The sequence below is a fragment of the Diachasma alloeum genome, unplaced genomic scaffold (assembly GCF_001412515.2).
Source record: "Diachasma alloeum isolate Michigan unplaced genomic scaffold, Dall2.0 Dall_scaffold_00279, whole genome shotgun sequence".
NCBI classification, from domain to species: domain Eukaryota; kingdom Metazoa; phylum Arthropoda; class Insecta; order Hymenoptera; family Braconidae; genus Diachasma; species Diachasma alloeum.
In genome coordinates this window covers 794,704-822,692 of record NW_021680418.1, presented here as the reverse complement: position 1 = coordinate 822,692, position 27,989 = coordinate 794,704, and the positions used below count along the sequence as shown (strand labels likewise).

Here is a 27,989-nt window from a genome sequence, read left to right as displayed (position 1 = left end):
AAAAAAAAAAAATTTAATTTATCTTGTATAGGGTGTAGGACGTGGAAAAACGTAATTCTGAGCCGTCCATCTTCCTATAGGGAGCCCAAAAGTGGTTTTAAGGCTCTATCTCTCATAGTTTCAGGTGATTTGATGAGAATAATAATAATAATAATAATAATAATAATAATAAATAATTTTCGTTGGTACAAACGAGTACTAACGATTTGAAGTTATCTATATGTTTTCCTGATGTCCTTCATACATTTAAGATTTTAGAAGCGGGTAAAGTATTGAAGGGGTTGATAAATGAAATTGAAAAATATAGTACATACAAGTACTATCCATGCTGAATCCTTGCTCATGAAAATTTTTCCCGTACCTTCATTTCCGACGCTGCACGATTTTTCCCGCACATCTTACGTCTAGGGGTGCGGGGTACAAATGAAAATGAATGTATGTAGTACATTCAGATACTCACTCAGTACAATCGATACTATAAGAAAGACAATCGATTTATCAAACTTCGACTCCAAGTTCACACAGCTGATTTTTCCTTGTCTCCTATTGAAGCTTCCATTAATTTTTTCATTTTTATTTTTTGTATTTCAATATTTTTTTAATAATATTCAGGCATATCCAGTATTTATTGAACATAATACCATCTCCATAACTCTCTTAACAAAACATGAATAATTTCCTATGAAAATGAAATTAATATTGCTGGCTCTTCGAAAAAGTTTCAATTTTTTTATTCGTAAGCCATCTTTCATCATGCAGATAATTATGCCAAATTTTCAATCGAACATTGCATTGTCTTTGTCATGTCCCGAATCAATTATTTCTTTTTGATGTTAGGATTTTGTTTCCTCTCGTGATTCCAAACTTTACGTGGCCCCAAACTTTTCGAGGGGTGCAAACACGCACTTTTTTCGGGTAAAATCGTGAATAGTGGGGAATAGTATGCTAAAATACATACTCATGTCGTTGAGTTGGGTGCGAGTGACTCAGGCCTCTCCATTTCCAAAATTTCAGTTCGTCTTCGAATGTCCTGACGATCACACCTGCCCAACAGGTCTCTTCCTGTTTATCATATCGTATCCGAGCATTGGCCAGGCGCAGGGGAGGAACAATACTGAAACACCTGTAGTGTTACTCGCGGTGCTAGACACCTGCTATTCATCCACAACTAAAAAAACAATTGGCGAAAGGTACGGTGATTTTGAAAAATTTGTGATGCAGTATAGTGAAGCGGAAGCCATCATGCTTTATTTTATTCCATCATCGTGTACCTTTTCGTTTTTTTCTTTCCCTTTCTTTTTTTTAATTTTTTAAAATCCATCGGTACTGCTGTCTTTCTTTTTCGAAATTAGGGGCTTCGGCTGCACTCAACTATTCCTTAATTTAATTATTCTTTGTTTTTCCATACGGAAAATTAGATATTTTATCTACGAAATTGACCTGATTTATATATAAAAGTTATATAAAATATAAATTACATAGATTTATATTTCATGTTATTTTTACTTCAACTAATGTTTTTCTGCTAATTAAAACATTCTTGAAGGTATGAAAGCCATCATATCCCCATTTAGTCATTCTTTTATTTTACACTCTACCACGAAACTCGAATTTGCCTAAACCGTTCAGCAATTGGCCTGTTCACTCTAGGTTAAAAAAGAACTAAATACTCATTCCGTAATTTTTCTCTATTTTTTTCTCTGTTTTTTTTTTACAGATGTGCCTTTGTTCTGGGTCCAGAGAACAGTCCGGATGCTGCTTTGAGGAGGAACGAGAAGGTGAGTTATTTTTATTTTTAAAAAAGCAATAATTGAAGTCATGAGTGCGTCGTCGTTAGCGACAAAAAAAAGCGGGGCTGCTCCCGCTGACAAGAGCCACCGAGTGTACTGGAGCTCGTGGTCCTCGTGGTCTTTACATTCACCGGGGTATGGAGATTTGTGGACTTTCTCGGGAGTTTTAGACTCATGGTCGCACCGAGTCGGGGTTTTATAGACTAGTCAGAAAATCCGCTTTCCTGCCTCGAGGAAAACTCGGCGGTTATAATATTTAAAGGGAGTAGAGCCTTTTGCGGTAATTGTGGCATTACAGATGTGGGTAGAGTCTCCAAAGTATCGCGAGTAGAATTCAAACTCACGACATTGAAATTCAGATGATGCTCTGACTGAAATTTCAAGAAATTTCTAACAGTGTTTGGAGAAAAAATGTAAGGAGAACGGGATAAATTTAATAGTTACAGTACAAATATTCGATAACTATAATTTTTTATAGCTATCATTTTAAATGGTTATAGTTACGTACAACTATTTATAACTATAGTTATGGCTATAGTAATACCTATGAACAGAGTTGAATTATAGCGGAATAGATTGGTGACAGAAAACAAATGGATTTTTTAAAAAGGAAATTAATCAGTACCAAGATTTTTTAAACGGTATCCATGGCCTCCAGGCAATTTGAAAACAGGAATAAAGTGATCAATTGAGGCCAGGCTGGGCCCATTATAAGCGAAAGATCGATCAAGTTTTTAGCGTTTGAAAAAAAATTCTCGTGTCCATTTTGCCCCCATCCCCTGGTATTTTACGAGATGTGAAAATCGATCACTCCTCTTCCGTTACATCTCACGAAGTCGCCGCGGTTCGTAATAAATTCAAGTACACTAATGACGTCTTCATGACCTACAAAATGTCCATCATCAAATTAAAGTATCAAAAGTAAAATTAATTAAGAGTCATTAGTCCACGGAGAGAAATGTTCAGTAAAAATAACGGAAGTCAATTCACTCACCGATTACGGAATCGACTCGGAAAATTTAAGTGCACGGAGAGAAATTTTTTATAAATTTTAGTGCTAGCACGGGAAAAGAGGCGCAAAGTGACGGCCAGGAAAAAAATCCAGTGCCGGCACTAGAAATTTTATTGGGGAAAACGTGAAAATTTCCCTCCGTGTGACGGTCCCGTAATTTTCCACAGTAAATTCAGATAAAAATTACGGAACACTCCGGAAAAACTCCGTGACAGTTCCGTACAATTTCCTGCAATCACATTCCGCTCCGGAATTACGGAAAAGATACGTAATTTTTATTGAATATTTCTCTCCGTGTAACGGATGGAACAGTACGGTGAGAAAACTGCTCAGAGACAGTTCGAGCATTCCGCCGGCCGTGAGTTTCCTCGGGACCTGTGCATTCGCGATGATCAGTATCAAACCACTAGCGGCAGGCGGCGGCAGGCGATGCCAGTCAATCAAATAAGCGGAATATCCTGCCTCGTAGCACTGCGAACCACAAGCACACTATCAAAACCGAATGTTTGAATTTCCCACACATTCGTAGACATTTTTCAGACCCTCAAAAACGTCCGAACAAAACGAAAATTTCTCTGAATTTGAAACGTGAATTAAAAATTCAAACGTGTCTGAAAAAATTCCACAAAAGTCGCGAAATTGAAACACTCGTTGTTGCGGTGCCTACCTGTTCCTTCAAGACCTCTCCGATGTAACAAAATATGAATATATTGAAGCTCAGGGACACCAGGAGCAAGAAATAAGTGATTATTCCGATGGTTTCGCTCTCATTCCACGTCTGGAATCAATATTAATTCGAAAGTGCCGGTTATTTTCATTCAGTTCCTGATTATGTACATTTTTCTACCGTCAGGCAGTAGTATTCCAGCAGACAAATGATTATTGTCGACGCAAAAACCTCCACGAGGCACACATCACGCAGAACCCTTTCAATATCTACAGTAAATCTGGAAAAAATGGCAGTGCAGATCGCGATTAGTCGATAAATTGCGGATTTATTCACCTGATCACTCTCCCATGATCCCGAACGATATCTCCCATCTTCTCCCTCAGACATTTATCATCCTGCTCGTACCCATCTCCAACGAGCCCATTGAGCTTCCCCACAATTATTTCAATTTGCCCACTAGCGTGGGTCACGAAACTAGCGGCAATATTACAAGACACCGTGGTGATAGTGTAAATTATCAGAGCAGCTAGACAATGCGAAAAATAAACAATCTCGTAAACAGGCGAGATAAAGGGATCGAAGAGCACGTCGTAACCCGGAAAAACCAGGGGCCGTTCGTCCGCAAAATGTTCACTCGATGCGGGACTTCCCATGAGAAACGGCATCACAGTGTGATACGACATTCCCCCTGTGTAGATGAATGAAGCGCAGACAATCGTCAATTTTCTTCCTATCAGCAGATTTTTCGTCATGATATTCCACTCCTGATCGTTGTCAATCCTCTCCCAATCGGTTTCCACACTCTCAATGCACTTTTTAATGCTCTTTCGGTGACGAATAATGGCGGAGTACTTCAGCATGTTCATCATGAAGAAGCCAACGGGACCGCACAACGCGATTTTAGCGTTTAAATTCTTCTCGCGAAACGCTATGTGGAATATTGATGGAATCAGGGCGAATAGGATGACGCTGTAACAGAAAAATTGTAGAGTGATTGCGGAGAGTGTGTCCCTAGTTGATGGGGTTTTCTTGATCAGCGACCAGACACCGAGGGGAGTCAGGAGCCAGCGGGTGAGCTCAATCGCTTTCGACTCTTTGGGTTTTATTGCTAGGCCTGCCATCATCGGTATTGCTGATGAAGCGGGGCTCGAGGTACTGGCGATTGCCAATAGTCGGAGGGATGAGGGAACCGTGATAGACAGGCGCTTGCGCTGTATTGCGAGAGTGATTTCAATTCTTGGATTGAGTATTGGAGGAGGCAGTGGAGGGAAGCAGCTGGGATCTACTCGACGTTCATTTGAATTTCGGGTGTAGCTTGCATTGTTGAAAATTATTGTACGAAATTTTTAGCGGATTTGGTTACCACTGAAATTTCGGGAAATTCCGTCACTGAAAGCGACGCTCATTTTCACAAAACGACCCCCATTTTTTCATGGTATGCTTTATTACTAAGCTAGGATATGAGATTTATGTTCAGAAAACGTTAACGGACGTGTGAATGAATATAATAACGTGCATGGTTCACCACATGTAAAAATATATTTCATCCATCGCTTCATCGACGATTGAAAGCTGCTCTCCAGTGCAAATTGATCAAGTTTCCACGGTTCTCAAGAGATTCAAATACATCAACGATGTTTTAATCACCTGAAACATGAGAAATGAGCAGATGGAAAAATTATAGAAGCCGACAAATGCATAATACGCCGACAAAACTGTTGAGTGACAGGTCGATCAGTCCTCCAGCTGTGATTTTCCGAGGTGCTTGGGCCGTTGCAATGATCAGAATCAACATGAGCCCACAATTTGGCGGAAGTCGGTACCATTCCGTCAAGTAGGTCGAAGTCCCAACGTCACCGAACTATAAATATCGTCAGTTTCCACAAATTCGGAATGAATTCAGCTCTGAATAAATGAACAGTCAAAAAATACTTGTTCCTTCAGGAGCTCTCCGATGTAACAAAATATGAAAATATTGAAACTCAGTGATATCAGGAGAATAAAGTATGTACAGATCCCGATAGTTTCACTCTCACTCCACGTCTGGAATTACGATTAATAACTCGGGCATCATCCACCGATTCATGTCACTTTCTCCAACAAATCTCTACCGTCATACAGTAGTATTCGAGCAAGCAGATGATTAGGGTAGACGCCACCACTTCGACGAGGCAGATCTCGCGGAGAATTTCCTCGATATCTACGGTGAATCTAGTCAATTGAGAAGAATACTCGATGATCATCAAGAATTCAGACGATTGAGTCAATGAGAAATCGAGATGTAAAACGTTGAAGAAGAAGTGCTGTCAAGCTCCACAAATATTGCCCAGTTTTCAATGAATATCTCGAAATCTAAGGGGCATAGCAAAATTGTTGTCAAGACCTTTTTCGTAGCCCCCGATTCGCTGTACAAAAAAGGTTCTTACAAAAATTTCGATATCTCCCTTACATTCGGAGATATTCATTGAAAACTGACCAATAGTCAAAGTCGACTAGTTTGCAGTGGTCCGTTTCGCGAATAATTTCTCATTTCCCCATCATCCTCATCCTCCACAAAGCCGCCAGAAACCTGAGCACTCCAGCATGATAACGAATGATGTCCCCAATCTTCCTCTTCAAGTATTTCTCACTCCTACCTCGTCCATCGTCGACCAGATGATCAAGTCTCGCAACGAGAATCTGAATCTGCCCACAAGCATGGCTGACAAAGCTAGCGGCCAAATTACAAGAGACGGTAGTGATCGTATAAATGATCATTGCAGCGAGACAATGAGAGAGAAATATAATTTCATACGTCGGTGACACATAGGGATCAAATACAGCGTCATAACCCGGATAGACAATTGGTCGATTCGACGAATTCTTGTCCGCAGCTATTGGAGTTGTCAGCAAGAATGGCATTAGCGTGTGATACAACATACCCCCGGAGTACATGAATGTTGCGCATAAAATGGTCAAATTTCGTCCTGTCGACGCGTTCTTCATCATTATGTCACGATGATCTTGATCCTGTGTCCCTCGCCAATCGCTCTCTATGTACCTGATGCACCTCCCGATGCCACCGCGGTGGTAAATTATTGCGCAGTACTTCAGGAGATTCATTACCACGAATCCAACTGGTCCGAATAGGGCTATCCGCACGTTGAGATCGTTCTCACGTGCGAATATATGAAACACTGAGGGGACGACGACGAACGCGAGCAAACTGTGGCAGAACAGCTGCAGCAGGATTCCCAGACGAATCTCGGTTAGTGTCGAATGTCTCTTCACGAATGGCCAGACTCCCAGAGGAGTTAGAAGCCACTTTGTGAACTGGATGCTCTTTATTTCCTCGACGGTCTTCTCGGCACGAACAGACATCCCGCGGTTTTGGAATTGCAGGTGAGAGCTTGATATTGAATTGGGCGACTGCGGGGATGAACTGAGGGAGCTTTCGGCGCTTCTGAGTAGCTCTCACATTCGCGCAGGCGTGATAAATTCTAAATTCTATGAAGTATTCATGCTCATGAAGATTTTGAGAGAATAATCCTGCTTTGGTTGAGGAATAATGCAGCAGAAAAATTTAATGAGTTTGAGATTAACTCAGAGGATAATTCGAAGGGTTTTCGAGGTTTGCATTGAGATATTTGCGTGGTTCATGGGGATTGGGCTGTCCATAGCGGCGATGGATTGAGCTTGTCTGGATTGATTATCGATTGGCGTTAGTCTCACGAAAGCTGTCGAGTGGAGAGGATGGACTCACTGCAGTCTGAATTGACTGCAGTATTCTTGTCTCGCCTGAGGTACTTCACGCCCAATAAAATTTGTGGTGATGCTGGAGTGTGAATATCAATTGTCAATAATCCTTTATTCAGTCATGGACGTTATGTTCAGTACAATTCAGCAGCGAAGTGGTAAAACGGGTCAAGTCGATTTTGACTATTGGCCAGTTTTTAGTGAATATCTCGAAATCTAAGGGAGATAGCTCAATTTTTATTAATACCTTTTTTATAGCACTCAATTTGCTCAGAAAAAAAGGTTATTACGAAAATTCCATTTACTCCTTTAGATTCGGAGATATTCTTCGAAAACTCAACTGAGAGATAAGTCGACTTGAACCGTTTTACCACTTCGCTACGGAGATATTCAACTCTAATCAGTCATGTTGTCTATTTTCACTGCGACTTGGCGTCGTGGCTCTTCCTGCTGAGGTCAACTACAGTCTAAATAATTCGTCCTTACAAATGCGACAACTCCATGTGACTAGGAATGAAGGGTTCGATGAAGAACGTCAGTCAATTCTCCACAGTTCTGAGTAAATTTAGATAGACAACTGACGTTTTGAGCACCTGGAACAGGAGATGGAGTGCTGTGGAAAGTGCTAATCGCATTTTCGGATTAAAAGTTAGAGAAATTTTATTAATTTGGGGAAGTTACCTTGACAAAACTGTTGAGGGATAAATCCATGTACCCTCCAGCGGTAATTCTCCTCGGCACTTGTGCACTAGCTAGAAATAGCACCAGTGCTATAGCCACATCTGGCGGTAAACGATACCATTTTATCATGTAAATAGCTTTACTCGCCTCGTGACACTGCAAGCAAAACAATTACTCTCCCTAGGTCAACGAAATTATCATGAGTAAATCGGCACACCTGCTGAGTCAACTTTTCACCGATAAAACAAAATATGAAAACGTTGACACTTAGGGCTACTAGGAGGACGAGATAAGTGAGGATACCGATTACTTCACTTCCATTCCACGTCTGGAATAATGAATTTTTCAACTTACGTCAATTATATGGCACACAGCCTGTGAAGCACTTCATAGAAAATAAATGTATCAATGAACAAAAGGTTTTTTTCGTACGTTTTCAACTATTCGTGAGGACAGACTAATTTCCGCGACGCAAAAATTATCTGCATTCATTATATAATGAAGTACTTCACGGGAATTTTCAATTTTTACCGCCAGAATATAGTACTCGAGGAGACAAATTACGAAGGTAGACGCGACGACCTCGATCAGACATATTTCCCGGAGAATAACTTCAACACCAACAGTGAATCTGACAAATTGAATGCATTACGTTAAACGGGCATACAACGCAGCTCGCACACGGAAAAATAGTGTCTTAAATTATGTGATGAAAAAAACAGTTTACACTGTTGGAAAGTTCTTGAAATTTCAGTCACATCCCGAGTCGAATAATTGGACCTGACAAGTTCTACTTAGGTCTTGCCGTTCAGAACTGGATAGGTCTTGGGAAGCCTCTTCCCAAGTGCTTCCGAGACCTTTCTACTTCTGATTATGTCCCATTTCAGCACTCGATTTTGGCGAAAGTCGACTTTCGCCCTGGGAAAACGGAAAATCTGACCCTTCGAAAATCTGACCCTTCGAAAATCTGAAAAAAAAAACTTTTTCAGTTTGCACTTCTTCCACATACTTTTGAGAGTTCTGAATAGCCCGTCGCTTAAATAGGTGGAATCAACGTTCACTCGGCTAAAAAATTCGATTTTGGCGAAAGTTGACTTGCCCCCCGGAAAAACCGACAATTTGACCCTTTGGCTCCGAGTGAAAAAAATTCTTTCATTTTGACAATTGTCGCGCCTCCGGGGGTTTCATTAGCATCAGAATTGTTAGAAAATACAGAATCAACCTTCACTATTTTTTATTTAAACATACAACTCAATTCAAGATTAAAAATTCAGAAAAGTGGCCTGAATTTTCAAAATTTCCGATATCAATCACTATCCAGAAAATGAGTAGTCAGCTGTCCATGAACTTTCATTTTTTTCTAACAGTGCACCTCGTAAATGCCTCACAAATCCCCCAATTTAAGACGCCGTTTTTTTCCGGCGCGAGAAAAGCACAAGAGCACACGTAGAATATTTACCTGAGGACCTTGGCGTGACATTGAATGATGCTCGCCATTTTTCTGTGAACACAAACACTGTCCTGAGTCAAGTCATCCTCAATGAGGGAATGGAGCCTGGAAATTATGATCTGAATCTGTCCGCAAGCATGCGCTACAAAACTCGCAGCGAGATTACACGAAACAGTGACAATAGTGTGAACAACCATGGCAGTCAGACAGTGGGATAAAAACACTATTTCATAAACAGGCGAGACATAAGGATCGAAAGCTAAGTCGTAGCCGGCGTAGACCAACGGCCGAGTGGAAGTATTTCTCACATTAGTAACTTGACTAGTGACGAGGAAGGGCATGAACGTGTGATAGAACATTCCACCGCTGTACATAAAAATGGCGAAGAAAATAGTCAAGTTTCTTCCTGTCGACACATTCCTCATCATGATGTCGCGGTCCATCTGATTCGTTATCCGTTGCCAGTCGGTTTTCACGCACTTTATGCATTGCTTTATGTCCTCACGGTGATAGACAATGGCGCAGTACTTGAGTAAATTCGTTGTGAAGAAGCAGATGGGACCGATTAATGTTATCTTTGCGTCCAAATTCTGCTCCCGCATGAATATGTGGTACGTCGTGGGGACAATTGTGAATACTAGAAGACCGTAGGAGAGTATTTGAACCCCTATTCCTAGAAATGTCTCGATAATCGTGGAGTTGTCAGTCACGAATGGCCAAATGCCGAGTGATATCAGGAGCCAGCGAGTCAACTGAATGGTTTTTACTTCTTCCGATGAGCTTGTCGCTTTGTCAACTGACATTCTCCCTAATTTATCATGGAGAATGTTTGAGAGATGATGGGAAATCGGGGGTATTGAGAATGTCTGACGGGTGGAATCGAGGCAGACTGTCGGGGGCTTGTGCGCTTGCGTACGTGTGATGAAAAAAAATCATCGCCAATTTTTTAATATCGACGGAGTGGTTCTTCCAATTGTTGGGTGGACGGAGATACCAGGTATTCGGCTATAAGCTGGGAGGTTCATATCGATTTGTTCATTTGGGAAAGAACTTTTAGGCCGAGCGGAGCATTTAAACGATATCGATAATCTTCTTGGTGTTTTATTGTCGCTCTCTCCTCATGATTTCTGGTGGTGGAAGAATTTTACACGGGCGATTTAACTAAAATCCCGGCTGTTCGTGGATCCAAGGCAAGTTTAGTTAACATCGACTAGTTGAATTTCGCAAAAGACTAGTAATTCACTAAAAAATATCCCTGTCCGTTCTGAGAATCTCTTTAAAGGTTGAATGACAAAACTACCCTCATCTTTTCATCAGTGAAAAAAAAATTGACAATTGCGTAAGGTTTAAATGATCTCGATTATGATTTTTAAAAATTTTCGTCAACGCTTGTTTCGCTACATCTACTGTCATGTACATGGAGAGACGACATTTCCACTAATGTGAATTAAAAAATTTTAAACTTTGTCAATCCGCCCTGCTAGATCCTCAGTATATACTGCTGTTTTGATGGCCTGCAAAAATAATGCATACAAAAAAAATTATCCGCGACGATATTATGAAAACGTGGACTATTCGCACTGGTTCAACGTGCCGTTTGTCACGTTGTCCTGAGAGAAAGATGATTCCTGTATTACTGTCTTCTTCAGAAGGATGTGGTGACTGTTCGCAACATTTGCAAATATGCCAATGATGTTTTCAACACCTGAGGAAGGGCAAAAATTATAATGGAGCTATTTTATTGGAGTGAATGGCATACTAACGTCACCAAAACTTCGAAGTGTCAGCTCTATCATTCCTCCTGCTGTTATGCTCTGGGGATATCTCGCCATAGCAATGATTAAAATGAAAGACGATAGTTTTTTTGGAGGAATTTGACACCAGTCGGACTTATAAGTCACTTCAGCTACAGATTCGCACTGGATATTTTGGGAGAAAAAATTATTGCAGCGCGTAAATATGTTATAAATCAGCTCATGTTGATTTTGGCTATTGGCCAGGTTCCAATGAATATCTCGAAATCCAAGGGAGACAGCAAAACTATGTCATTACGAAAATTTCGTCATCTCCCTTCGATTCGGAGTCATTCCTCGAAAGCTCAGCCAAGGGCTAAATCCAGCTTTCGTGTATTGTGAATGAGAATGCATCGCACCTGATTCTTTAAAATCTCTCCAATGTAGCAGAGAATGAAAATATTGAATGTCAGAGATACGAACAGCGAGAAATACGTCACTAAAGACAGGCCCTCACTATCACTCCATTCCTGCAAATGAGAAATTCTTGGTTTAAAACAAATTGTTTGAGTGATTTTCAAAATCATTTCCCGTGACGTAGAATGAAAGCACATACGTATGAGAAGGAGTAGTTAATAATTGTGATGTACCTTCAAACAAAAGAATTCAAGCCAGCACATGACTGCAGTGGAATACAGGACCTCCACTAAACAAATTTCACGCAAAACTTTTCGAGTGTTTCCGGCCAATCTGTACCATTTGAACGTCATTGATGAAAACATATCATGATAAGTCTAATGTTATATGAAAGTCTACTTGCATTAGGACTCTAACATGACAATGTATTACGGACGCTATTAGATCATCAATACCTTTGGAATTTCCCTGATTCTCAGATTGTCCGAGTATTTTCAACTTAACCTTCATCACTTGAACTTGTCCACAAATGTGACCAACGAAAACAGCAGCTAAATTACATGTTGCTATTTCAATAGTATAGAGAAAAACTAGAAACAAGACATGAGTAGCATAAACAATCTCAAATACTGGACTAATTTGGGAATCGACGAAATAATCATATCGGGGCAGCACGTGCTGTCTAATTGTCACATTAAACTCATCAGTCTCTTTCGGTTTGAACATTGTCATCGCTTGGAAACATATTCCACCGTTGTACATGAATAGTGCACACAAATGTGTCAAACTTCTTCTTGAATTTGCACTTTTCAACATGACCGTTTGCTCCTCTTTTGTAACAGCTTTCCTCCAATCGGCTCTCATATGAATCAGGCATTTCCTTATGACATCGGTATGATGTATGATGAAAATCAACTTCAAGGGATTCGTGAAGTGAAATCCTAAGGGACCGAGAAACACCAATCGCTCGTTCATGGTTTTTATTTTTATTGACGTAAACAAAACGCATGGAATCACACTGACAATTAATGCGAGAATGAATACACCGAGAATAAGTAATGCGCATGTTTTTTCAGTTCGTGTAGCATTGGTGGATACTCTGGGCCAAATTCCGAGGACTGTTAGTAGCAAACGTGTATATTGAAACTCGTGTTCACCATTGGTTTTGTACTTCCATCGGGGTAAAGATCCGAGTTCGTGGTCAGGACCTTTGGGTAACATTGTCACACCGAGCTGTAGAATTAGACTGCCTCGAAAAAGCAACTTTGAGCGCCCGAGAAAACTCGATACTCTGAATATTTAAACGCGATTGAGATTTTTTTCGACGAAGCGACTATAGCCTCACCATTCATGATTGTAATACAGACAGTTCAGGTGAGAGCAGTTTTTTTAAACCCAGTCGTACTCTGATGAATGTCATTAACAGTTTTATCAATTAAACGTATTTGCATTGAAAATTCAGGTATAATTTCGTAGAATTTTATCATTACGTTGTGAGGATGTACATGAAAAGATTATTTCAATGAAAGTGATGGCATAAATTAGTGCCAACTGACTTAAATATTCAGAAGCTAATTACAATCTACTAATCAGCGACGGCTCGCAGCATATTCAGGTATGCTACCGACGTTTTGATGACCTGAAATGTCATCACGACAGATTAATTACTTTTTTCCTATTCTTGTCACAATGCGAAGCTCAACTTACGGCTCCGAAACTCTGAATCGTCAGTTCCATCATTCCTCCAGCAGTGATTTTCCGCGGGGATCTGGCCATTGCGATAATGAGCGCAAGTTGGAGGGCATTTTTACTGGATATCTGATACCATTCGGCCATGTACGTGAGCTCAGCCACAACTTCACACTTGAAATTTCAGATTATTCGTTTTTCCGGAGAGAATGATTCAGTGGAATCCGTACCTGATCTTTCAGTATCTCTCCGATGTAACAGAAAATGAAGACGTTGAACGTCAGTGATGTCAGTAGCATGAAATACGTAATTAATGATGCCGTTTCGCTGTTCTTCCACTCCTGGAATGTGCAAGCATATTGTTGTTTACATTGAAGCTATTCGTTAGTCTCAAGTCATCGCGTCTTGCGTCAGTAGGTTGTGATCAGAATGAATGGAAAATGATCCCCTTACTAGGTATTCGACACTGGAAAGTGATCTGTGTGGAACATCGAGGACGATCGATTATAAATTGTGGGTTTCGATAGGACTTGATAGATGGTCTTTTTTTCCCAACAAAATTTCCTCGGCATTTTTTCCCCCAAATCTTCCGCATGACATTTATCTCTTAAAATTTCTGTCCATTCTTGCAATTCAGTAGCGAAGTGGTAAAACGGTACAAATCAATTTTGGCTATTGACCATTTTTTAATGAATATCTCGGAATCTACGGGAGATAGCAAAATTTTTGTTAGAACCTTTTTTGTAAAGCGGATTGAGAGCTACAACAAATGTAATTACGAAAATTTCGCTGTCTCAATTAGATTCGGAGATATCCCTCAAAAACTCAACTGGGAGCTGAATCGACTTAAACCGCTTTAGCCCTTTGCTACTGAATTAATTTGCAATTAATTTTTATTTCGCTCATTGAAAATGTTATAGCCACGCATTGACGATTGCTATTGAAATTAAATACTGAATAATTTCTCTCATCTTCATAAATTAATTCAATGGCGGAAATTGGAAGGAAATGGACGGGAAAAAAAATTTGGGGGGCGGGGGAATTTTGGGGGGCATTTTGTCGGAGAATAAAAATCGTGGAATCGACTCAATGTACTGACCTGATGGCCTTCTCAGTCGCAATCAATGCCTCCTGGAAGTGTCGTATTTTTCTCTGACGAAAATTATGAAATGAGCAAGGGCATGTGGACAAAAAGAAGAGCGAATCGTTTGAATTTGATATTTCGGAGAGTGAGATGAGTGATAAGGATGCGTGGAGCAATAAAATAGCGCGATATTCACCGTCATGCAGTAATATTCCAGCAGGCATATGATGAGACTCGACGCCACCACTTCCACCAGGCAAATTTCTCGCAGGATTTTCTCAATCATTCTGGACAATCTGATAACTGAAAGAGTTAAGAGTCCATTATTCACAACAAATCCCTGCTATCCCTCACCTCAATACTTTCACGTGACACTTGATGACAGAGGCAATTTCCTCCGCAACGCTTGATTTCTCATTCCCAGTGAGACCCTGAAGCTTCAAGTTCATAATTTGAACTTGTCCACAAATGTGACTGACGAATGTGGCAGCCAGATTGCAAGCGGCGACAGTCATGAAATAGCCAGCGACGGCGAAAACACAATGTGTGCCGAAGATTATTTCATAAGTTGGAGAAGCTTGAGAGTCGACGAAAAAGTCGTAGCCGGGGTAGACGTGCGGTCTGATTGTCACATTGAACGCATTGACTCTCTTCTTCTTCAGCAGTGGCATCACCGTGTGATAGAATAACCCAGCACTGAACATAAAAATGGCACAGAGACGCGTCAAATTCCGTCCCACCTCGACACTCTTCAGGACGAGTTTCCGCTCGTCTTCCGACGCAACGTCAGACCAATCATTCTTCACGTGATTGAGACACTGTTTGATGACGTCAACTCGAAACATGATGGAGAAGTACTTTAAAATGTTGGAGATGCGAAAGCCTATGGGGCCGATCAGAAGGAGTCGCCTCCTGGGATTTTTTTCTCTCAACAACATGTGCATGGAGCACGGAATTAAGATGAACGCGATAGCGAATAGATTGAAAATAATAAGGAAAAAAGACGCGATTCTGTCTGAATTAGTCGTGTTATCGGACACCATCGACCAAATTCCGAGGGATTTGAGGATCCACCGGGTGTACTGCAGTTCGTATTCAATGTGGGCGCTGTATTTGCGACTCGAAGGGGTCTTGGGGATTTTTTTAGAACTCGCGGGAGGCATGTTCACGCGGCGACAGCGGATCACGGATAATGGGGGTGGTGATGCGGACACTCGGGGACAATAAGACTGCGGTTAATATTTAATTGCAGTGGCTGGATTTGTTTGGAGCATGCGTCTAATGTCGGGGGAGTTCTCCAACGCCCGAGCGCGGTGCCTCAGACTATCTAGGGTAGCTGGTAATACCGCCTACCCGTATTTCTCAGGATTGGCTGGGAAGTCGATTTTTTTTTATTACGCAAATATTTGACAACAACAAGTAATTTCAACAGAAATTTTCAATTTTCATTATGTGGGCGGTACATGCAGCCTGCAATTTCACTTCGGCATTTTATTCCTCAAACATTCATTGAACATTCGATAAAGTAAAATCTGTTGGGTACAAAAACTTCGCGATTGAATCCTGTTGATGCGATGACGACTCACGCGGCGACCGTTCGTAGCATCTGAAAATATCCCAGCGATGTTTTCATCACCTGTACAGAAATGATCCATGAAGATCCTGGAAATTCGTTGAAGTGATCCATGCACTCACATGACCGAAGCTTCTGATGGTCAGCTCCATCATCCCTCCGGCTGTTATGGTACAAGGATACCTCGCCATTGCGATTATCAGACTCAGCGAGGAAATATTCTCTTTAGGCATGTTATGCCAGTTTATCATGTAAGTCATGTGACCCATAGATGCGCACTTGATAATTCATATTGAATTATCATTTCAGTTAGCTTGGCTGTCTTTACTCACATGCGGCATACCTGATTTTTCAGTATCTCTCCGATGTAACAAAACATGAAAATGTTGAATGTTAAGGAGACGAGCAATAAGAAGTATGTGACTATGAATATTACTTCACTATTTTTCCAGCCCTGTAATATGGTAAATATTTGATTTTTCAATAATTTCATTCGCGGAGAAAAAAGTCTTCTTCTTCAGGTACATGGCACCGATTTTCAGGAAGCCATCTCTAATTTTTCGGGACCTATCGCCAAATTTCAGTGATAGATATCACAAAAAACTTGATGATGAATTCCTAAAAATTGTTGAAATGCCTCCAAATCAAATTTTTTTATTTGCGTTGGACAATTCATAATACTCATAATTTACCGTCAAAACGAAAAATTCGAGCCAGCATATGACAGTAGTGGAATGCACCACCTCAACAAGACAAATTTCCCGCAGTACATCTCTGACATTCTCCACAAATCTGCTTCACGTCAAATAAAAAACAGATAATATCCGAATGACTAAAACAGTTCATAAAATCCTACATACCTCAACATCTTCACATGACATCTCACTATGTAGGCAATATCTTTACGGATATCCTCGTTCTTCTCAAAGTTCTGCTCATACTCTTCAAGATTGAGAAGCTTGAGCCTGATAACTTGCACCTGTCCAGAGACATGACCGACGAAAACAGCGGCTAGATTGCATGTTGCTATGACAATGGTATAAATAGCTGCCCCACACAGACAATTTATCCCAAAGATAATCTCGTAAGTTGGCGTGACTTGAGGATTGACAAATAAATCATACCCCGGTAGGATATGCGGTCTGATTGTGACGTTGAAGGCGTCTACTCGTCTCGGCCGGAGAAAGGTCATTGCATGAAAGAATATTCCACTGCCGTACATGAAGAAAGCGCACAATCGGGTCAGTTTTCTGCCCAATTCGGCGCTCCTCGCCATGACCACTTGATCTTTTTCCGTAGCAGCTGACCAATCCGCCTCGATGCGGCTCACACAAACTTTCAAAATATTAGCACGGTATATCATGAAGAGATACTTGAGTAGATTAGTTATGCGGAATCCTAGAGGACCAAAGAACACCAGTCGACTCCTCATGCTCGTCATCCGGAGGGTCACGAACATGATGCAGGGAACTACAGTGAAGGCTATTGCGAATAGAATTAGACAGACTGAGAGGAACGACGAGACCTTTGCCTTTGGGGTGACGTTTTTTGACACCATAGGCCACACACCGAGGGCTGTCAGCAGCCATTGAGTGTACTGGAGCTCACAATGACTGTAAGTTTGATACTTGCCCGGGAAGGAGAGCTCTGAGAATTTACGGGACATGGTGACGCCAGACGATTAGAGTGTCTACTGGGGGAAGGGGATGTCGAGAACTTTAGAAAGGGGTTTTGAGTTTCATACTTTTGGACGCATGCGCAGCCGGTTGAGGGGACTGGGGGTGATTAACTCGGGGTAGACGAAAGCTCAAAGAATACAGCCGTTTTCTGGTTTGATATTATTTTAGTGCTGAAAGAGTAAAGGAAGGTTTTTGGTTTCAGAAGTCCGCTGTTGATGGAGACCTATCAAATAGAGGAGGTGGCATTCTACTTCAGGTGAGTGATATCAGTTATTTATATATTGTCCACAAATGTCGTGGATAAATTCCGCTCAAGAGTCAATGGTGTACAGAAGATTGAGATAAGCCAGAGATGTCCTCATGACCTGTAATACTCAATCTTAAATGACGTACGGGTCATTCGTGCTATTCGAGGAGTGATTGCTCACCGTTGCGAAACTGTTCATAGAGAGCTCCAAGAGTCCGCCGGCAGATAATTTCCGCGGACAGTGGGATATCGCAATGATGAGGGTCAGGGGGAGGCTAGCTTTGCCGGGCAATTTGTACCAGGGTATCCCATACGTCAGCTTTCCAATTCCGTAGCACTGAAACCGTTCAAATGATTTTGCCGGTTCTTTCTCAGACATTTTAATGACTTCACCTTTTCCATTAATATCTCGCCGATCTGGCAGAACAGAAATATGTTGAAGGAGAGGGAGAAGAATAGCGCGACGTACGTCAGGAGTACTATGCTATCGCTGTTACTCAATTCCTACGGTATCACAAAATATAATGAACATATCTGTACTTTACATCAAATATCCTGACCTTTATGAAGTAATATTCGACCGAACACATGACGAAAGTCGATCCAAAGACTTCGACCAAGCACACATTCCTCAGAACCTTCTCAATCTCCGCTGTCAGCCTGAAACCACAGCACATTCACATTCCTGAAAAGATAAAGCCAAGCGGATATCAAACACCTTAACGCACTAACATGACCTCGGATGACGGAAGCAATCCGCTGTTGAGGGTCGGAATGACGTTCATCATTTTCGTCGACAATCTTTTTGATCCTCGTCATGACGATCTGAATCTGGCCGAGAGCGTGACCGACGAAGGTAGCTGTAAGATTACAAGAGGCCGTTGTAATGCTGCAAGCAACAAGAGCCGTGATGAAATGCCCAGTGAAGATGAGTTCATAAGCTGGAGTTGCCTGTGAATCCACGAAATCATCGTAGCCGGGGTAGACGTGGGGTCTGAGGGTCTCATTCAGACCATTGATTCTCTTGCCCGACCACAGTTGCATGACAGAATGGTAGGACAAGCCCCCGCTGTACATGAATATCCCGCAGATGATGGTGATTTTTCGGCTGAAGTCCAGATTATTTATCATAATCTGACGATCACCCTCGCTTTCGAGTTCACGCCAGTCTGACTTGATGTGCTCAATGCAACTTTTGATGCGTTTGGTGCTCAGTATTATTGCGCCGTACAGCATGATACTCTTGTAGCAGTAGCTCACTGGACCAATCTTGGTCACTCGGATGTTGCGATCTTTCTCCAAGAAAGCTAGGTGCCTCGTGCAGGGCATAATGACCCACAGAAGGGTCGTCATGCAGACACCTATCAGGGCGATAGATGTGTAGATGTTGTTTCGCGTTGGATTCTTGGATATCAACAGCCACAAGCCGAGGGGCGTCAGCAGCCACTCGGTCATTCGGAAGCTGCGACGAATGTCGAAATGATAGTGCTCATTTGTGATGGTTTTCACGTGATGATGCATATTATTATTGCCATACAGCCTCATCCGGACATTACCAAAAACACAAAATGTAAATAACGTTATTTCAACACATAGTCAGCCAATAACATCAAAGAAATTTCCATTAGAGAATTCGGTAATGAAGCGGTTTTCGAGGAATATCTCCGAGATTGCGAGATATTCATCGAAAACCCCTCAAGAAAGTTGGAAGTACGTAATAACTGATCGGCAATCCAAATTATTGATTATATGATTAACTTACAAATGACATCAGTGAAATTTAGTAATTCCTGAATAACTTCTTTCAATATTATTAAAAAGTAGTATTACTGGCGATCACTCGCTCCATCTGATAGAGTCGAAGATCCTACGAAGACTGACACTATTTTGCTGCGATGGCAGCTCTTCATGGTCGTATTCCAATATCCCTTCAAACATATTTAATGATCCCTCAGCGCCTGCGTATAGCAAGGCTATCGGTGCCATAGAATTGATTAGGAATTGATGGGGGGGCAGACTCCTGCCCATTAGTGATTCACGCTTCAGATTATAACAATGACAAGTAATCGCGATGCGTACAATAATTGCCATGTGAGTGATGAAATCTTTCATATTTTGGAAATTGCTGTTTTGAGGGGTGAAGGGTTGCGTGCGCGGGAAAATTGTGAAGGAAAATTCAAGACTAGCACTGGAGAATCTGAGAAGTATGAATCTTGACATGTTTAATCCCTCGTCATTGATAATTTCATGGTTTAGGGTTGAACATAAGAAAAATATCACTCTCAAAATATCACAATTCCTCTTTCGTACTCTTCATCGTCGTCAATTCACGCTGTGACTGCCCGCAGCATATTCAGATAAGCCAGTGATGTCTTCATCACCTAGATCAGAATGATAAATCAGCGATTAAAAGACGCACGACATTGAAATTCATCAACTAACATCACCAAAACTTTGAATAGTTAGCTGCATCAATCCTCCCGCTGTTATTGTTCTAGGATAATGCGTCATGGAGATGGTGAATGCAAGGGACAGAATGTTCTTCCTCGGAATCCTATGCCAGTCAATCAAGTACGTCATCAATCCCACAGACTCACACTTAATAATCATTTTTCAATTATTTCTGTCGATGAAAAAAACAATTATGAAATGTGTGAAGTTGACAGTTCTGTACCTGATCCTTCAATATTTGGCCAATATAACAGTAGATGAAAATATTAAATGTTAGCGATATGAGTAACAAGAAATATGTGACAATAGATATTGTTTCGCTATTGTGCCACTCCTGAAACAAATTATTATATCAAACAATCAGTGCTGGATTATGAATAATCATTCTGATGTCCTGTGACAATGAAAATCTGTATCAATCAGGAAATTTCAAGAATAAATGTGAATGGTATGAGCACATTTTATTATGTCTCGATGACGTGGACGGAATGTGATGTACCCCACAATGAATATGAATGAAAAAAAAATAATAACTGATATAGATGACACGATTCATGATCATGTGAAATGAATATGAGTGATGTCTTCTCTATTTGTATTTCACCGTCAAGCAGTAAAATTCGAGCCAACAGATGACGACAGTTGACAGTAATATTTCAACCAGACATATTTCCCGGAGAACAGTCTTGATGTTTCCGGAGAATCTGCGTTGCGTTAAAAAGCCCGGTCAATCTCAATGCTTCGCAAGCCACAATCAACAACTCAACAACAATTCCTAGGACTGACCTCAGTATTTTGACATGGCATCGCACGATGCTGGCTATTTGCTCGCTGACATCGGCCTCCTCGCGATCTCCAGAGCCATGAAGCGTCTCCAATTTCAGTCTGATGACTTCGACTTGTCCGGAGACGTGCGAGACGAAAACGGCAGCCAGATTGCAGGCAGCTGTGACGATGGTGTAGCCTCCGGCGGCGCAGAAGCAGTGGGCAGCGAAGATGATCTCATAAGCCGGAGAGGCTTGAGAATCCACGAAGACGTCGTACCCGGGATAGAGATGAGGTCTGATGGTGACGTTGAGGGCGTTGACCTTCCTCGGCTTCAGGAGTGGCATGCCAACATGAAAGAACGTTCCGCTGCTGAACATGAAGACAGCGCAGATCACCGTCAAGCTTCTCCCCAACTCCACGCTCTTGAGCATCGCCTCCCGCTCGTTCTCGATGATGACTTCTAGCCAATCACTCTTTATTTGGTCGATGCACTCCTTGATGACATCAGCGCGATACGCCATCGTGAGCAGCTTCAGGAGATTCGATATGCGAAAGCCTACAGGACCGATGAAGGTGAATCTTCCACGCAGGGTCTTCACCCTCGTCAGCGCGAACATGACCAGGGGAATCAGGACGAAACTGATTGCGAATATGCTGAGGACGATCAGAAAGAGTGACGACACCTTCGTTAGTCTCGTCACATTGTTGGAGATCAGCTGCCAGATGCCCAGAACTGTCAGCAGCCAACGGGTGTACTGCAGCTCGTAGTTGATATTGGCTTTCCTGTCGTGGACTGGGGATCTTTGGGGTGACTTTGACGGCTTCCGAGCCATGTTCCTGGAGGGCGATCGGGGTATTGACTGAAAATGGAGGTTCGACGATTCCAAGAAAACTCAGGGTTGAATATTTCATTGGGGTGACGGGGTTTATCCGCGCATGCGGTACTTCTGGGCGGTTGGCGGGTTCACCGAAGTTTGGAAGGGGCGAGTCCGCTTAGTTTACAATATTCTTTCCATATTGGGATTGTTCGAAAATTCATTTGTGTTATCAGAAGGCTTTTGACTTTTTTGGAATATGAATAACGAATTGAAGGTGTGTGAAACGTCATAATTTTTTTCTTTGTAAAATACGTTTCTTCCTCTTCGTAGTGAGTCCAGACGGAGCCCGATTAATAGATTTATTTCTTAGTTATAAAACCAAGTTCAGCGATGCGTAAAATCTTGACTCGAAAAAACATAATTGATTTTAATTTCCATTTATTTTTTAAGCCTCCCAAATGTAATAATGGTTGAACAAGACGTGAAAGATCCACAAAACCGTCCACAATAAATCTAATGCTCCATTAGACATTTTTCAAATGAAAATTGTTGAGTGAAATCTGAAGTGATTCAATTGAAAAAATTATTCAATCCTTCTCAATGGCATTCCCAATCATGCGGCAACAGCGGTCAGCACATTTAAGTAGGCAACAGAAGTCTTCATGACCTGAAAAAAAGTCATTCAATACCTCAAAAAAATCGGTCGAATTACTCACATCTCCAAAACTTCGAATCGTGAGGTTTATCATGCCGCCCGCTGTTATGTGCCTCGGATATCTCGCCATTGAGATGATCATGCTGAGGGACAATACATTTCTCGGTGGAATGCGATGCCAATCGATCATATAGGCCATTTGCCCGACAGACTCGCACTTAACAATTATTCGTTGATTTATTTCTGTCGGTTGTGCGTCGAATGAGCGTCAGTTTGAAGACAACATACCTGATCCGTTAATATTTGTCCGATATAACAGTAGATGAAAACATTGAATGAAAATGATCCGAGAATCACGCAATACCCGACTATGGATATAGTCGCGCTGTTCTTCCATTCCTATAACACAAATTAGAGTTACCAGTCTAGAATTCGAAAGATAAAATAATTTTGCTGCTGCAATATGGAAATGAATTCCTCTTGTACACGAGGAGAACAATGTTGCTATCCTAGAATGATGAGAGACAAGGTGTGTCGATGACTCCGATGTATTTTATTATTTATCCTGACAATATCATGACTGATCAAAGCGGCACAGAGCTAACTAGCATTCGTAATGATTCACAATTGCGTGAAATAATGAAAATCGAAAACTGACGTCAGTCTTTCGTCTACCGTTATACAATAGAACTCTAGCCAGCAGATGACGATGGTTGACAGCACCACCTCTACCAAACATATTTCACGAAACACCATCTTTATTTTATCGGAGAATCTGCATGAATAAAAACCACAAATCAATGATAATCTAGATCAGTTGGGAATGGACAAATAATTCGTAGCGAATATCTCCGAATCTGAGGGAGATGGCAAAATTTTCGTGAATACCTTTTTCGTAGTTCTCAATTCGCTCTACAGAAAAGGTCATATAAAAAATTCTGCTATCGGCCTTAGATTCCGAGATATTGAACCGTTTTGCCACTTCGCTATTTCGCCACATCAAAAACGCTCACTTTAGTATTCTCACATGGGATTTAACGATCGAAGCAATCTGCCGACTCAAATCCCCGGCCTTTCCGCCGTCATCTTGCTGAACCCTCGCTAATTTCAGCTTGATAACTTGCACCTGTCCCGAAATATGAGAGACAAACACAGCAGCCAGATTACACGATGCAGTGACAACGACGTAGCCACTAGTAGCGCACAAAAAATGAGCGCTGAATATGATTTCATAAGCCGGAGTTGCCTGCGAGTCGACGAAGAAGTCGTAGCCAGGATAGGCGTGCGGTCTGATTGTCACGTTGAAGGCATTCACTTTTCTCGGCTTGAGGAGGGGCATGATGATGTGAAAGAAAACACCCCCGGAGAGCATGAAAATTCCACACACGATCGTCAGACTGCGTCCCAGGATCACACTCTGGACCATGGCATCCTCGTCATCTCTGATCGTCACTGCCGACCAGTCGGACTTGACTTGGCTGATGCATTCCCTGATGACACCGCTGCGATACATCATCATGATGATTTTGCACATGTTCGAGATGCGGAATCCTATGGGGCCGATGAAGCCGAGGCGAGTTCGAAGTGTCTTCATCTTCACGAACATGAAGACTGTGATGGGGACGAGGATGAAGGCTATTGCGAGAAGGCTGAGGCCGACGAGGAGGATTGAGGAGATTTTCGCTCGTCTCGTCACGTCGTTTGTTATCATCGGCCAGACCCCGAGGGCTGTGAGCAGCCAACGGGTGTACTGGAGCTCATAGTTTATATTGGCTTCGTGTTGGTGGATCGGGGGGAATTGGAGGGCTTGCTTCCAGGGCTCAGGTGTCATGTTGCTTTGAGCGCTACGGAGCTATTGACTGGGCATCTGGACTCGAATTCGAGGAAAAATTGGGAGGGGGGGAGTGCGCATGCGGTTGGCAATTAGTACGATGTCGGAGGAGACAGTTTGATAATGGATGTTGGCGGAATCGCACACGGAGAGAAGTATTCAATAAAAATTACCTGTCGGGGAATTTTTCCAGGGCGTTCTGCAATTTTTATCTGAATCTCCTGTGAAAAATTACGATACCGTCACTTTAATTTTCTGAGACGATTCCGTAATCGGTGAGCGAATTGTGAGTTCTGTAATTTTTATTGAACATTTCTCTCCGGGCAGGTGTTTTTAGGGATTATTAATTTCTCCCAGTTTATCCGTTAGAATTTCGGGAGAATAACGGAAAGGTATGATATTTTTCCATTTTTACAATTGAGTTCTTAATCTGAAGTTTATTTCGAACATCATGATGAATTGAATCGAGTTAATCCTTGAAAGATTCGACGTAATCAAGAAGAGAGTGAGATTGATTATTAGGAGGACACCCTCTATAAAATCCAGAGTGAATTTTGGCTCTGAGTCCACATCAAACGGAGTAAAAATAAGTCCACAAGGTTTTTCGGTGCGAATGTACGGAATTAATTGATTTCAGAGTGGAGTACAGCGAGTGGAGTGAAAATTGACACTGCTATGATGTCAAAATGGAGATATTAATCAGCACAGTTCGGTGTGAAAAATAAAAATTGACTCGCTACCAAAATCTGACACCGGAATAAAATCTTAAACCCTCACACCGATTTTTTTTACTGTTTAATCAAGTCTAAAGGAAATTTCAGTACGTTTTTCCGCCAACAGTGCACTATAATTTTTCAACAGTTTTCGTCAATTCGATTGATAGTCTGATAGATTTCTCCCCATAAACCTCAGGAAGAAGAGACCAATGAAAGTACAGGAATCGCAATTTTATTCCGAGTTCTTAGTGTAATGACCATCAAATTACGATACAGATTGATTATGATATTGCTCTTGTAATGAGCGCGAGGGACGAACTGACGAGTTAATCCGTCATCTCTCGAAGCACGTTTAGGTACGCCACCGAAGTTTTCATTATCTGGAAACAATTATTACCGCTTGACGTTTCATTTTGCTATGCGAAGTGGGGTATACTAACACTCAAAAAACTGTTGTACGAAAGTTGCATCATTCTTCCGGCTGTGATACTCGTGGGATATCCAGACATCGATATTATGAGCATAATACCTTTAGCACTTGACACCGGCAGCTTATGCCAGTCGATTAAATAAGCGACAGTGCCGACCTTCATACCCTGAAAATCAAGAGATTTTCGGGTTATTTAATCGGGAGATTCTATTTCAGTGATGAAGTAGCGGAAGGGATGAGATCACGCGTGAAAAAAAATTAATACGAGTGAAGGAAATAATTATTCATTCATTCATTTCATTGAGAATTATTTAGCATACAGCGTCCTGCTTTCCATGTAATTTATACCTTAAAAAAATTTAAGGTTCGACCGTGTCGATAGCCCGGGGATTGTGTAGAATATGGAAAAAAATAGAGAAATCTAGCGAATTTGCTAGACAGTTCTATTGGATTAATATTGAACTTTCCATTAGTTTTAATATTCTATTGAGAAATTCCTGTTTCCTATCCAACTTATTCCTTTCATATATTTTCTACAGAACTTCCTCAACTCAAATTTTCCAATTTTTTTTGCTCATTTTTCTGGACAAAAAACAGAAAAATAAAATTTAAAAAAAATCGGAAAATTTGAGTCGAGAAAATTCTATAGAAAACTTCGAAATTTTTTCGCAGTTGAAAAAGCTGAAAATATTTTTCACAAAAAAAATTGTGGTAGACTCACCTGTTGCGTCAGCATTTCTCCAATATAACAATATATGAAGATATTGAAGGTAAACGATATGATGAGTACATAATACGTGAGTAGAGATATTGCTGTTTCATGAGAATTGACATCCTATATTTCATTCAAATAATAAATCAGATTAATCAAGACCCTCGGGGGCGCATAATTCCTCGTAATCACCGTTATGAGATAGTATCCGAGGAAACATATGACAAGTGTGCATCCGCCGACTTCAGCAAAGCACACTTTATTCAGAATACTTTCCACGCGAAAGGCAAAGCTGAAATTCCAACATTGTAAATTCCCATTCAGTAGCGAAGTGGTAAAACGGTACAAGTGAATTTTGACTATTGACCAGTTTTCACTGAATATCTCAGAATCTAAAGGAGATAGCAAAAATTTGTTAGAACCTTTTTTGTAGAGCCAATTGAGAGCTACAACAAACGTTACAATGAAAATTTCGCTATCTCCCTTTGATTCGGAAATATTCTCCAAAAACTCAACTGGGAGCTGAGTCGACTTGGACCGTTTTTGGCAGACGATTCCAGAAAAATTGTTTTTACCACAGCGATCTGACGTGGAGCTCCACAATCTCCGCGACCCTGTCCTCAACCCCAGCGGGAACATGTTTGTTCCCCTCGACGCAGCTCTCCAGCCTCGCCATGACGAGTTTCAGTTGTCCACAAGCATGAAGAACAAAGACAATCGCCAAGTTGCAGGCGCCCACGGCAGTCGTGTACATGACATATCCGCTGAACCACTGGCCGATGAACACAATCGTCCAAGATCTGTACGTGTAAGCGCTGAAGAGAGGATCGTAGATGGGCGCTGTCAGCGGTCGAACCGTCAGATTATTCGGGGTGACGATGGTGGGTCGCGTGAGGGGCAGAATAGTCCGGTAGAAGAAGCCAGCTGCGTACATCAGAGTCGTCGATACAGTGGCGATGTGTCTCCCCGTTTTCGCGTAATTCAGGACGATCGTCCTGTCGTCCTCGCACTTGGCTCTCCTGAAATCGGCGTTCATGTGCTCCACGCAGGCGCTGATGCCCGGTCTGTGTCCCACCAGAAAATTGTACTTCGTCAGGGCAGTCAGGCAAAATATCATCGGTCCAATCATCCTTATCTGCTTGCGTGGGTCCTTCTGCACCAGTACTGTATTGAGAAACGCGGGGACGAGAATGAATATTATCAGAACGTGACACATGACAACCCATGTCTCGCAGAGTATTTTCTTCATTATGTGGCTGTCTGCCGGCAGCGGCCAAACGCCGATCGTCATCAAGAACCATCGGCCCATGTTTGTACCGTACTTTGTGTCGCGCTCTGATCTGCTGGTCTCGGGGGGAACAGAACCCAGTACTGCTGATTCGTTTCTCATGGTGAGTTTGCACGAGACTCTCTGTGAAACTGACGGGCAATATCGCCCAGGTGGATTACCGATTTTGAAACGCGTGCGCGCAGGCGAATTTTGCGACTGCGGGAGAGGGCGGGAGGTTGATTATTCTTGTAGGACCGTGAGAAAGTTGCCTGACGTTGTCGTGGCTGGAGTGGACTCGTCGTGGCTGAATTAGCCTCTTCTTCATGGTGCCTGATCGTCACTGTTGCACGGAGAGAAATATTCAATAAAAATTATGTATCTTTTCCGTAATTCCGGAGCGGAGTGGTGGTAGGAAACTTTACGGAACTGGCACGTATTTTTTATCTGAATCTCCTGTGAAAAATTATGATACCGTCACTTAAATTTTCTGAGTCGATTCCATAATCGGTGAGCGAACTGTGAGTTCCGTAATTTTCACTGAACATTTCTCTCCGTATGGGGAATCGAAATAATTCTTG

The 27,989-nt window shown here is 41.7% G+C and overlaps 9 protein-coding genes across 10 annotated transcripts; all 9 read right to left on the bottom strand.

The window, feature by feature from the left end:
- Positions 1–2,379: 2,379 nt before the first annotated feature.
- Positions 2,380–4,593, bottom strand: LOC107038180 (odorant receptor 82a). Of its 2 annotated transcripts, none has more exons than XM_029126113.1 (5): positions 3,806–4,593; positions 3,650–3,749; positions 3,461–3,580; positions 3,118–3,264; positions 2,380–2,675 (listed from the first exon to the last, which is right to left on the bottom strand). In XM_029126113.1, the coding sequence occupies exons 1-5, from the start codon at positions 4,591–4,593 to the stop codon at positions 2,619–2,621; spliced, it is 1,212 nt and encodes a 403-aa protein (XP_028981946.1). In that variant the 3' UTR covers positions 2,380–2,618. The 2 variants fall into 2 exon arrangements, with proteins under 2 accessions (XP_028981946.1, XP_015112590.1); XM_015257104.1 differs by having other exon boundaries at positions 3,118–3,273; positions 3,470–3,580.
- Positions 4,594–4,969: 376 nt separating this feature from the next.
- LOC107038179 (odorant receptor 82a) lies at positions 4,970–6,832 on the bottom strand. The gene is made up of 5 exons (XM_015257103.1): positions 6,042–6,832; positions 5,584–5,683; positions 5,405–5,515; positions 5,178–5,333; positions 4,970–5,119 (listed from the first exon to the last, which is right to left on the bottom strand). Exons 1-5 carry the CDS (start codon positions 6,830–6,832, stop codon positions 5,066–5,068), a joined length of 1,212 nt encoding a protein of 403 aa, XP_015112589.1. The 3' UTR covers positions 4,970–5,065.
- An 898-nt stretch (positions 6,833–7,730) lies between these two features.
- Positions 7,731–12,304, bottom strand: LOC114841242 (odorant receptor 85b-like). Its single transcript, XM_029126123.1, has 10 exons — positions 11,921–12,304; positions 11,722–11,865; positions 11,491–11,601; positions 11,102–11,257; positions 11,002–11,043; positions 9,348–10,204; positions 8,420–8,519; positions 8,106–8,216; positions 7,889–8,044; positions 7,731–7,800 (listed from the first exon to the last, which is right to left on the bottom strand). Exons 1-10 carry the CDS (start codon positions 12,302–12,304, stop codon positions 7,747–7,749), a joined length of 2,115 nt encoding a protein of 704 aa, XP_028981956.1. The 3' UTR covers positions 7,731–7,746.
- A 726-nt stretch (positions 12,305–13,030) lies between these two features.
- LOC107038178 (odorant receptor 4) lies at positions 13,031–15,424 on the bottom strand. The gene is made up of 5 exons (XM_015257101.1): positions 14,616–15,424; positions 14,458–14,557; positions 13,408–13,518; positions 13,196–13,351; positions 13,031–13,127 (listed from the first exon to the last, which is right to left on the bottom strand). Exons 1-5 carry the CDS (start codon positions 15,422–15,424, stop codon positions 13,074–13,076), a joined length of 1,230 nt encoding a protein of 409 aa, XP_015112587.1. The 3' UTR covers positions 13,031–13,073.
- Positions 15,425–15,843: 419 nt separating this feature from the next.
- On the bottom strand, positions 15,844–17,500 carry LOC107038177 (odorant receptor 4). Its single transcript, XM_029126118.1, has 5 exons — positions 16,691–17,500; positions 16,527–16,616; positions 16,178–16,288; positions 15,957–16,112; positions 15,844–15,897 (listed from the first exon to the last, which is right to left on the bottom strand). Exons 1-5 carry the CDS (start codon positions 17,498–17,500, stop codon positions 15,844–15,846), a joined length of 1,221 nt encoding a protein of 406 aa, XP_028981951.1.
- Positions 17,501–17,760: 260 nt separating this feature from the next.
- On the bottom strand, positions 17,761–19,305 carry LOC114841238. Its single transcript, XM_029126117.1, has 5 exons — positions 18,479–19,305; positions 18,321–18,420; positions 18,154–18,264; positions 17,942–18,097; positions 17,761–17,878 (listed from the first exon to the last, which is right to left on the bottom strand). Exons 1-5 carry the CDS (start codon positions 19,303–19,305, stop codon positions 17,825–17,827), a joined length of 1,248 nt encoding a protein of 415 aa, XP_028981950.1. The 3' UTR covers positions 17,761–17,824.
- A 782-nt stretch (positions 19,306–20,087) lies between these two features.
- Positions 20,088–21,812, bottom strand: LOC114841239 (odorant receptor 82a-like). Its single transcript, XM_029126119.1, has 5 exons — positions 20,998–21,812; positions 20,816–20,915; positions 20,435–20,545; positions 20,203–20,358; positions 20,088–20,141 (listed from the first exon to the last, which is right to left on the bottom strand). Exons 1-5 carry the CDS (start codon positions 21,810–21,812, stop codon positions 20,088–20,090), a joined length of 1,236 nt encoding a protein of 411 aa, XP_028981952.1.
- A 598-nt stretch (positions 21,813–22,410) lies between these two features.
- LOC107038176 (odorant receptor 82a) lies at positions 22,411–24,283 on the bottom strand. Its single transcript, XM_015257099.1, has 5 exons — positions 23,466–24,283; positions 23,128–23,227; positions 22,741–22,851; positions 22,514–22,669; positions 22,411–22,464 (listed from the first exon to the last, which is right to left on the bottom strand). The coding sequence occupies exons 1-5, from the start codon at positions 24,281–24,283 to the stop codon at positions 22,411–22,413; spliced, it is 1,239 nt and encodes a 412-aa protein (XP_015112585.1).
- A 1,021-nt stretch (positions 24,284–25,304) lies between these two features.
- On the bottom strand, positions 25,305–27,531 carry LOC107038274. The gene is made up of 5 exons (XM_015257285.2): positions 26,717–27,531; positions 26,334–26,433; positions 26,151–26,264; positions 25,440–25,595; positions 25,305–25,379 (listed from the first exon to the last, which is right to left on the bottom strand). The coding sequence occupies exons 1-5, from the start codon at positions 27,529–27,531 to the stop codon at positions 25,326–25,328; spliced, it is 1,239 nt and encodes a 412-aa protein (XP_015112771.2). The 3' UTR covers positions 25,305–25,325.
- Between the last annotated feature and the right edge of the window lie 458 nt (positions 27,532–27,989).